At 32.3% G+C, this 11,437-nt stretch overlaps 1 protein-coding gene across 1 annotated transcript in view; it reads right to left on the reverse strand.

The window, feature by feature from the left end:
* Nucleotides 1-8,215: 8,215 nt before the first annotated feature.
* Nucleotides 8,216-11,437, reverse strand: part of LOC111619114 — a 25,719-nt gene continuing 22,497 nt past the window's right edge. The window contains exons 8-9 of the mRNA XM_023360777.1: nt 8,492-8,774; nt 8,216-8,428 (exon numbers count right to left, since the gene is read on the reverse strand). Of these exons, the coding sequence (XP_023216545.1) occupies nt 8,310-8,428; nt 8,492-8,774 (402 nt within the window). The 3' untranslated portion in view covers nt 8,216-8,309. The remainder of the gene's footprint in view (nt 8,429-8,491; nt 8,775-11,437) is intronic.

The following is an 11,437-nucleotide window of genomic DNA, read 5'->3' on the forward strand; positions in this document are numbered from 1 at the left end:
ATCCTTCTACTTTAATGTTTATATCCAAAAAGTGGACCTCAGTATTGCTAGATTGTTCCATTTTCTGAGTATAATTTTTTTTTTGTTTTTATATTTTTCAATATGTTTATTTTGTTTGTAAAAAATAAAAAAATAATTTTTAACGATACAATAGCCACGATTATTATTTTAAAAAGTTTACGTTAGGCTTAACATCGACGAAAATTCAACGCGAAGCGACACGCAACGGAGAAAAATTTCAACATGGGATAGGTTAATATATTTTTTGTACATAATCGGTTATCCGAAAAATAAGTTATCTAAGGTCATTAGAAAGTCGGAACGGGCACGTGTTTATCAAATTGCTCATAGCAATTCTAGCAATCCTAATTTAAATTAAAGTTGCTCATAGCGTCGTCCAGAAGCGCAGTGGAAAACAATTTACAAAATGGTAGAAAATTTTCTGCCATTCGTAAATTAAAAAAACAAGCATTTTCTGCCTCTTTCGGCAGAATATCCTTGTTTTTCTTTCTGCCATGTTAGAAGTGTTTATGCATGTGTTTACAGTATTAGAAATAAAATCCGTTTACTTTTGGTAGTCAGGCTATTCATGATTAATTTTAATTGGTAATATGAGCATTACCTAATTTTGTAATTTTTACACGCTACTTGCTTTTAAAAAAGATCAAGAGTCGTTCTGACGTTCAAAAAAGTTCTGGAACAGCGCTCTAGAACTGTTTTGAACGCCGAAATTTAAATAGTCATGCATCGACTCTCGATATCACGTAATAAACCAAAACGTCGAGCGAAATCGCCCTTGTTTCACGTATTCAGGATTATACTGAATACGTAAAACAAAATTTTTAATTATAATATTAAAATTTGCTATTATTATTATTATTATTCGGCGCTGTTTTGGAATGAAAGGTATAATCGGAAGCATGCTGGTAAGATGGCCAATAACCAACTTAGTATTCTATCGATTTTAACCAATCAATTACAGTGTATTTTAATCAATAGGAACGCTTATAAGGAATCCGGCAGCTGGATGGGAAGAGAAGTGGAAAATAAAAAAACCGAGCGGACGATTCCGCCAAAATGTCGCATTTTGAATTGTGCGGATTCTGCTTTCTCACAGTTGTGAAACAGGCTTAAGGCGGGTTTATACTTTTTTAAAACTCTTTTCGCCCTGTGGGCACAAAGAGGGTCACTTTTAGTAAGCCCATTATGGGTTCGGCCAGGCCCACAATGGTGAAGGACGGGGTCCGACATATCCGAACGAACCATGTCTGACCTTCGACATTCGACCCGTCCGGCTTCGATTCCGGCCCTCCAGAGCGGTAGGCTGTAGGCTGCCACATTGACCTCTCGGTAATCCGGCCTATTTGATTTCATCCGTTTTGACCACATCCGTTGCAGCGAAATGGATACTTGCTCACACTCGCTGTTTTTCAACGCACGTGTTCCGCCATTATCAAGTTTTAATTCTTCCGAAATTTTTGCCAATATACAATACTATTATCTTTTAAAAATTTTATAATAATATTCTCTCCAAGAACGATCGTATAAACATAAATGTTTCCTTACCACCGTAACGAAATTTATGTCTTGATCAGATTTTGAACAGAAAACGTTTTCTATTGGTTGATTGATGATGACGTCTATCCATAAGCATCTGTATCCGTTTAAAAGCAAGAACGAGGGCTTTTCCTTCCGTTCCATAATTTCGATGTCCCTAAATGGGTCATTCTAGGCGATTGTCTATACGGATCCATTTTGCTGAATGAAATCGTTCAGCAAAACGTATTATGGCGACGTATTTTTATGACTCTATCTAGCTATAAAAAATCAAAAGATTATAATGGGAACAATATGATACTAGGGAAACTCAAAGAAATTAATGTCGGAATTAAAGGAGACACACATTGTCACGAATTATTTCATTTCAGCATCTCACTTTTAACATATAACAGAGAATTGTAAAAATAATTTTTAAAATTTCGTAAGTTACAAAAAGAATTTATACCATAACCATGGTCTGACTTAGTTGTAAAGCTATCAGTGACATCGATCAGTTTACATTAATTAATTGCCAGACTGAGTTTGCAATTTTCTGGTTTATAACATCTGTGACGAAACTATTCTTTAATGGCATATCCTTATGTTGTAATACTGTAAAGAATTTTTTACTACCGTCTCACGTACAGAATTCAGTTACTATTGCGTGCCGACTTTAAGATGAGTTTATTGTTCTAATTTTTAACGTTTTGTTGAATAGATGTGACTTGATGGACGAATGGCAGACCAGTTAATTTGAGACCCTCCTGCTCTGCAGGACCCAAAATCGGAAACTCCAGCAAGTTCTCGAAGTGTTTCGTCCGGATATGTCGGATCTCGTCCCACACCATCCGGATGCCCCACTTTGATCCTGGCCATTATGGAATTGACTAAACAGGCCCTCTTAGTGCCTGCAAGATAAAAAGTTTATTTATTTATTTATTTTTTTAATGTGACTTGCGAATGTAACTTTGGTTTATTTGGTTATGGCAACGCGACACGTGGGCGATCTGCTGAGGGTGATGACTGTTGAAAGAACTTTTATGGAAAATTGGTCCCTATGTAGGTGTTATAAACGTGAAGAAAACCCAGAAAACTTCATATGGCCAGTCCTTTGGGCAGACTCGAACCCACGACCAATTATCAGTGCTCACGGGTTTTACCCATTCTGCCACTGGTGGAAAATTTAAGCTAAGTTTTGTCAATATACATTTATTTAAGTACGCATCGATTGTAATAAGACATAACAGAACTATCGCTTATGCCAAGGATGTCCAACCCGCGGCCCACTTTATATTTTTATGCGGCCCACTGCACCCTCAATTTTTTAGATACATTTTCATTTATTTTGGTAAAGTATGTCGTAAAAATTATTCTCGTTTACTGGATATACTTTGATGTCGTAATGACGTAATTGGTGACAACTGTCCAATCAAAAATGTTGCCAGCATTTTGATTGTTTCAGTTTCAAAGATTTTCGTAATGAAGTGATGTTGTTAGTGATAAAGAATGGGTACCATTTATCAGGCGGATGAAAAAGACACATAATCCCTCTTTTCAAAAGAGCGTCATCCATTTTTTGTGGCTCGAGGCTAGGCCTAATGCCAAAGTGGAAAGCGCTAATTTATTCTCTATAGAAATAAAGAATAAATTAAACCATATCACTTCGGCATTTTTACTAATTATAGGTATATAATACAGACATAAGTCTATCTATATATTTCTTTTGCTAACGTAATAATTTAAATATTTTCAACCTCCAATTATATTCATAATTATTTCATCAACTTTAAATTTATATTTTTAATAACCCAGCATTTGATCATGGCATCTAATTCTAAGAAAAGAAAAATAACAGAAGAAAAGAGAAAATTCATTATCTTTTGGCCAAAAAATATTTTGTAATTGAAACATGCCTTATTTGTCATGATAACATTGCCGTGTGAAATTGTGCATTTTCAGAGTTTATTAAAAAGAAAAGAATTTCCTGCGAACATTGAAAAATATAGTAAATTATGTGAAGTTTTGTTAAAAGATTTAACAATGAGATTTTCTGACTTCAGAAAATAAAAACTGAATTAAAATTGTTCAGTGATCCATTTTCATTTAATTATGTGGAAGAAGTAGCCAAATACCAGCTAGAACTCATTGATTTTCAAAGCAGGAAATCTTTGAAAACTTATCATAGAGAATTTTATAAAGTTCATTCTTTCAATGAATTTGATAAAATTGTCAATTTATCGAGAAAACTGTTATGCAAGTGGGGTAGTTTTTTTACTCTTTCCACCCTATGGGCACTAAGAGAACCTCTTTTTAGCAGGCCCATTTTGGGTTCGGCCAGGACCACAATGGGGCGGCCGGGTGGAGAGGGACAGGGCCCGACATATCTGGACAGACTACCCCCGAAAAATTCCCAGGGATTTTCGATCCGACCCGACCCATTCCGATTCGATCCCGGGTCCCCCAGAGCGTTAGGCTGCCACCTTAACCGCTCGGCCGTCCGGCCCTCGCATGTGGGTAGTACATGCAGTTGTGAACAATTTTTGTTTTTCGTGCATGAAGAACATTAATTAAAGCTGCTGAAAGACATAGGTTGAATGACTCTCATTTAACTAACATTCTTAGAATTAAGACTAGTATTACAAAATTCGCAGCCATATGGCCGAGCGGTCAAGGTGGCAACCTACCGCTCTGGGGGACCCGGGAATCCAGATGGCTCGAAAAATCCCCAGGAATTTTTTGCGGGGTAGTCCGTCCGAATATGTCGAGCCCCGTCCCTCACCACACAGCCATCCCATTGTGGGCCGTGGGGCTGGCCAAACCCGTAATGGACCTGCTAAAAAGAAGCCCTCTTAGTAAACACAGGGTGGAGACTTAAAAGTACGAAACTACAATCGATCGATTTAAACTGTTGGTTATATTTTCTACAATTTTTATGTTCTTTTAATTTTTAATCATTCGCAATGCACATATTTCTTAAATGTCACATATTTTGGTCAGCACAGCGTACTATACTGTACATTTATTTTTCTAGATAGTTTCTCTGAGTGCTCCTAGATGACGCTAATCGAGTGCAAATTAAAACTATGCCACATCGATCAGTTATACATTGTTATATAGCCTATCGGGGTTAGCAATATCTCTCTTTCTCCCCTACGTAACAATGACCATGTTCAGAGTCTAGAATCCAAAGGGTATTGTGTGTATATTTTCAAATTCTTGATATTCTCATCTTAATTTTCAAAAAATTGTTTAAAATATGAAAAGGCACAGTTCAAGGAAAATTAAATACTGTATATAATAATCGATATTCAGCTATATGTTCCTCTTAAAATTATGGAATAAATTATAACTTTTTTTTACAATATAAATTGTTTTTCAGGCAAATTGACTGACAGTTGGCAATTAAATTTTTTTTCAATTTTATTTTTAATGATACCAGGACTGTATTTCGATACTGATTAATTAATATCCGCGACTCTCAATCAGTTTGTCGTGTTTTTATTCCGAAAAAGTTTTTACTTTTTTTAAAAAAATTCATATTTATATGATACCATTCAGTATCATACTTTCTTTCGAAACCGATCTGAATACCAGTGTCATGGTCGTTCACAGAAACTTTTTTCGGAGAGGGCAAAACTTGGAACAAATAAATTTTAAATAAATATGAAACATGAATAAATTTTTAATTAATTAATTAATTAATTTTCAGTGGTTCTTTTAAGACAGAGAAAGCTTTCCATGGTCGAGGATGTAATGTTACATATCTTTCACTTTTACGGTTGTAATTTGTGGAACTTTTTACTTGAACCCAGGGGGAGATAAGTGCCTCGTTTGCCCATGTCTTTATCGAAACGTACCCTACGGATCCGTGTAGACGTTTCCTAGCAACGACCTATTTACGGACGTCGAAATCACGGAACTGAAAGAATAGAAGTCATTCCTACTTTTCACGAATAAGGACACTTACGAATTGACGTCTTCGAAAGATGACCAATAGAAAGCCTTTTCCGTTCAATTGTTATAGTGGCTCGCGACGAAAATATTAGGCTGGTAAGAAAAAAAATCCGTGTTTATACGATGAGTCTCGAATGTCAATAAAATAAAAATAAAATAATAATAATAATAATCAACGCAGAGCCCAAACGGTTAGGAGTNCTTATCAAATCGGCTATTGGTGGCCCGAATCATCGTGGAGCATGGTTTTATTTACCCACTTCGAAGCTTCGTAACTCCTGTGCCTTTTGTCGAAAATTTCTGAAATTTTTCAGGGAGGTTTATGTATTGGGGAAAATGTTTTTAGAAATTTTCAAGAAAATCGGACCATCGCTTCGGGAGACATTAAGGTGGTGAGATCATATCTCAAAAACCTTACAAGTTTTGAAATTTGTTTTACTCGTACAAACTTTTAGTTTAAAAAAAAACTGTTCGAAAAATTTTTATTACGATTAATATTGAAAAGTTATTTTTTAATAAAACCTCGTAACAGATGATGCCATACAGTTTTAAAACTGTATGGCATCATCTTTTTTTTAAACATGTTTTTCGCCGGGAAAGTTACGCAACTCGTTGCTGTATTTTTTTTCTTATTGTTTCTTATGATAAATTCGTTCCAAATTGGCGGATATTTCGATTATATCAGTAATATAAATTACAAACCAGATGGCATCGTGAAATTTTCATATCTTACCGGAGAATCTTTGCAACAGAACGAATTTAAGATGTAAAAACATGAAAAATCGTTCGCTCTATTCGTTGTTTCATTATTTTTGTTAATCCTTCCGCGAATTAGCTTCGAGAATATGAAGCTTCTACTCTATTTTAAAATATATATATAATCTAACGTTGCATTTTTGTAGCATTTTATCAAAATAATAAAATTCGGAAGAACATCATTGTTACATTCTTTGCAAATAATTACCGAATTTTTGTAATACTTTTTAGTGAATTCAATTAAAATATTGGTTTTCTATTTAAATCATTATCTATCTTTAACTTTACAAATAGTTTAAAAGTTGACAAGAAGGATCGAGCCGACAAAATTTCGATATCATAAAAATGAAGGAATATTATTGTACAGATCGTAATGATTCGAATTTTATCCTCCTTTATTCCGAAAGTTCGTTTTATAACATAAAGACCTATATCATATAATAACATAATCATATTTGTTACGAAGAAGTTGTTTCATTCAATAGCATTAAAAACAATTAATTTCGTGAATTGGTGAAAAGACAAAACGTTGGAATTGTGGTTTCTTCTAAGCAATACATATTTGTTTATTTAGTTATGGCAACGCAACACTTGGGTGATCTGCCTAGAAGGATGCCTTCCGGGAAGACTTTTTATTTAAGTGAAACTGACTCCTATTTAAGCGTTAAGCCCGTAATATTTAAGCCCGTCCGAGCGAGGCGCGAACCCACGATCAAAGTCCGTGTTCAAGTGTTCAGGGTACGAAGACCGCTTGGCCACTAAACAATAGATATTGAAATGCATTATACAATATATTATATTTGCGTAAGTAACACAAATGACTTCAAATTTTGCTTTTATTTAAACTCTTTCTGCCCTGTGGTCACTAAGAGGGCCTTTTTAAAGCAAGCCCATTATGAGTTCGGCCGGTTGGTTGAGGGACGGGGCCTGACTAATCCGGACGGACCACCACCCGAAAATTCCTGGAGGTTTTTTTGATTCACATGGAGTCCATTCCGGACCTCCCAGAGATGTAGGTTCTGGGTGATCTTAACCGCTCGGTCATCCGGCCATCAAATGTTGTTACCTATAAATTTCTATAAATGAAACTTCTAGTGGATGATAAGGCTTTGAAATATAACAGTTTTTACAATTATAATCAATTCTACTGTTCTGATTTTTTCCATTCTTATGCCGTAGTAATCAGAACAGGATTAAATTATAGTTAAATTGTTTTCTCTTCTCGTATTGTTTTCAATAGTAAATGAATGATAGATATATCGCTATATAATTATATATCGAGACGTCCCACAAACATTATTAAAAGAGGTACTGTACATAAACAGTTTGTTACTATGCATAACAAAAACACGCAATTGTTTTCAATCTCTTATTATATATTTGCAAAGTACGAAAAAAATGAAGGTCAAACAAAATAATGCATTATGATATTATTCTGCTCAGTTTATATTTTTAAAATATTTTCAGAAAGATTGACGATCTCGAAGGTTGTCAGTTAGTCGATTTATTCAGCTGTATACACAATAAAACTAGAACATTTACGACAAAGAGGAAAGACAGTCATTAGACAGCAGGACTTTGGTTTTAGAAACTGTTACAATAACAAAATATTCCATAAACAGGAAGATATAAATAAAATAGTAATAAGAAATAATAACTGATATTAATCTAATTGACCTGCTTCGTTAGAAGAGGGCCTTAAAAGACACGAATGCTCCGTCATGTGAAGACGATACATGTCATGAAAATATATGTATATGACCTCTATATGGGTCATATAATATGGTTAGTAAAGTTAACAAAAATTAGCAATGGTTGAGAGAATTTTAAGAAAATAATAGGACAACAATGGAATATGTATTTTTTGGTAGTATTATCCTTTGAATATGCATATTTTTAATGTATGACTTCAAGAAAAAATATTTTTATATGTATTGAAAGCTTTATTTTACAAATAAACATTGTTATATACGAATAAAAATGTAAAATGTTCATTCTAATAGTAAATTCTATAAAGAATTGAAAGTATTTTAAAGACTTTCCTCGTTTCTTTCATATTTTCATCTTTTCCTGTCCATAAATTTAATGATTAATAAGTTAATTGCTCCAGAAACGAATAAGATAATGCCAGAAATATAAAAGGAAATATCATAAGAATAAATCAAATCGTATAATATACCTGAAATGAAAAATTTTCATAAATACAAGACCAAACTTTAAAATAAAATTAAGATTATCTTACCGGCTAGCGGCAAACCAATAAACGTGGCTAATCCTTGGATCAAAAGTAGAAGGCCGAAAGCGTTTGCAAATTGATCTTGGGGAATGATTTCTAATAGAACAACGACATCCAGAGCAGAAACGCCACCGGTACCAATGCTATAAATGGAGATGACTGTAACTATGATTCCATAATGAACAAATAGCGGTATTAATATAACAATAATTCCGCTTATGCAAATGGAGATGCTATATAGTATGGTAGGGCTTATCCATGAAAAATCGCCTAAATAACCCAAGGAAATCTAAAAGAATGTATATATATTGATGTCAGAGACAACTGCACAAATTATTTTCAAAAGAAATATGTAAAATTAATTATAATTATAATATATAATAAATTAATTATAATTTAATTTCTATAATAAAATAAAATTTGTTTTGATGTTCATGTCCTGAAAAATAAAATAAAATATAATTTTAAATAAATTATAACGTAAATAACAATTAGTGGATCGAACAAAATCAATTTTTAAAAATAAACTACGCTAACAAAATAAATTATTTTCTAAATTCTTCCTTTCTTTATAAGAAAATTATAAATTATATAATGTTTAATCTTTTTCCTCGATAAATCTTAAGTTTTAGTTTAATAATAGTAATTTTATTCAGTGTACTAGTATAATGCACAAGGAAACTTATCATATAAATGCCAGTAAATTATTTAGCTATTGATAAAAAACCATTTTCTTTCTTCTGATAAACTATTTTCTCTTCTTTTCTCGTTTTCGTTGATGTACAGTACACCCATTATCATAAAAAAAATAGAATAAAATACAAGAAAAAAATTCAGATTATTGATAACGAAAATACAGTAGAGCGTCGTTTATCCGAAAGAATTCCAGTCGGCAAATTTAAATTTTCGCTAGTGCTGTGGCGCTGCAATCTTTGGCTATATCTTGGCCAATATTTTTTTGTTGGTGTGTGTGTGTTTTAGCTGGCAGCACTGGCACTTTTGTGTGGTGTTTTCTGAGAACTGTGTGTCGTGATGACGTGCGACTAAATATCCAGATGGCACAACGCGCTGATTGGTCAGCTGAATGACGTCAACCCACCGAAATAGGAAATGCTGATCGATTATGTTATGTGGGAAGAAGTCATGCCGGAATAAATTATTTCCTTTAGTTGTCCCAATATGTAGTGAGAATAAAGTGAAAATACAGTATAAGGTTTAGCTTGCATGCTTTCTTAAATTTATAGGAATAATTTTAAAATGGTTTACTTTTTCGTAATAAATTTAACATTATTTACTATTATTATTATTATTATTATTATTATTATTGGAACGAATTTTAACTTCATACTTGATCTTTATGCACCTCTGAATCAAATCATAGACAATAAATAATTTTAATAGTGTGATTGATTAATTCTATAAATTTAAATATACGTGCACAGATAATAAATAACAGAAAATTTATACTTTGTTACAGATATTATTCATAAAAAGTTCGAGAAAGGATGAAATTTATAATTAAGACGAGTCAGAATATTTTTGAATTTGTCGTATACGTTTAATATAGTTAGATGAAACAATAAAATTAACTAAGTTTTGTATACTTCTGAAGAGAAATTTTCACAGATCTTGTTTAACAAATTATAAAGTTTAAATGTAAAAGTTATTGAACAATTTTGAATAAAGAATATTTTTCATAGGTTACTCATAACAGAATTTTTTTTCTAACGATTTAGTTAGAATTAACAGTTCTTTTTGTCAATAGATATTTTGCGCTTTTGAATGTCAGTTCAAAATCTGTGTTAAGAAACAACACTTCAAATATACAGAAATTTCATATTCCATAATGGATATATCTGTAAATGTGTTTAATCAAATTTGTATGACCAATTTTCAAATTAAAAGTATTTCTTGTATACATTATTTAACAGCCAATAATACTGTAAGTACAGTATTTAAATTTCATTGAATATAATAGTTATATATGTTTTAAATAAGAATTTTCATACATTTCATCATGGAAATTGTTTATGAATATAAAAATATCAGGAAAAAGTAATGTTGTATTTGTCCTGTAATGTTTTCATTTAAACCCTTTTTTATTTTTTGTTAAAATAATATTACCATACTAATAAATAACTATTTCTAGATGCCTTGTATGTGGTGTATACCTGGTTTCGTAGGAAAATATAAAGTGAAGTGATATCCAGTGTCTATATTTAACTATAACTAAATCAACACCTGTTCACTCGCTGAGAGATTTATTCTTAACACAAACGTTTTCAATCCAATCAATGGATCATCGTCAGGTAAATTAGAACATTTCAAAAAATAGAACAACAAGTTCAAAATACAAAAAATATAAATATTAATAACGGATAACCAATATATTACTAACAGCAAAATAACGTTTTTAAATAATATAATTAATACAAATGCTGCTAAAATTATAAATAAAAATAAAATATTAAAATATAACAAATAAATTGTGTATACAAAATATTAATACTTCAAACTTAATAGACAAATCGATAACACTATATATTAATAATGCTTAATAAACTGTACGGAGTTTCTCAACTAAACTATACAGAGTTTTTTATATACATAATATTAAAGCTCCTGCTCTTATTTGAAGTTTTTAACTGCAAACTTCCATGCGGAAGGAAGTCCCTCGGCATCCCTTGCGTTGATGCAATTCCCTTTAAGTTTGCTTTTATAAATTTCTAATTTTTCGGCCGTTTTTGCCAAGGTCGGGGAGTGTATTTGTTTCAGTATATCTGCTTCATTCCATCTTACTATCGAACCCTCCGTTTGCGCCATTTGAGACAATACTGTGGCATTCGAACCTTTTCTCACATCATATCTGTGCTCTTTTATCCTTACCCCTAGATTTCTAGTAGTAACCCCAACATATTCTTTATCTATTCCTAACATCTGATTCTCGTATGG

The sequence above is a fragment of the Centruroides sculpturatus genome, unplaced genomic scaffold (genome assembly GCF_000671375.1).
Source record: "Centruroides sculpturatus isolate CEXI.00-Female unplaced genomic scaffold, Cexi_2.0 scaffold87, whole genome shotgun sequence".
NCBI classification, from domain to species: domain Eukaryota; kingdom Metazoa; phylum Arthropoda; class Arachnida; order Scorpiones; family Buthidae; genus Centruroides; species Centruroides sculpturatus.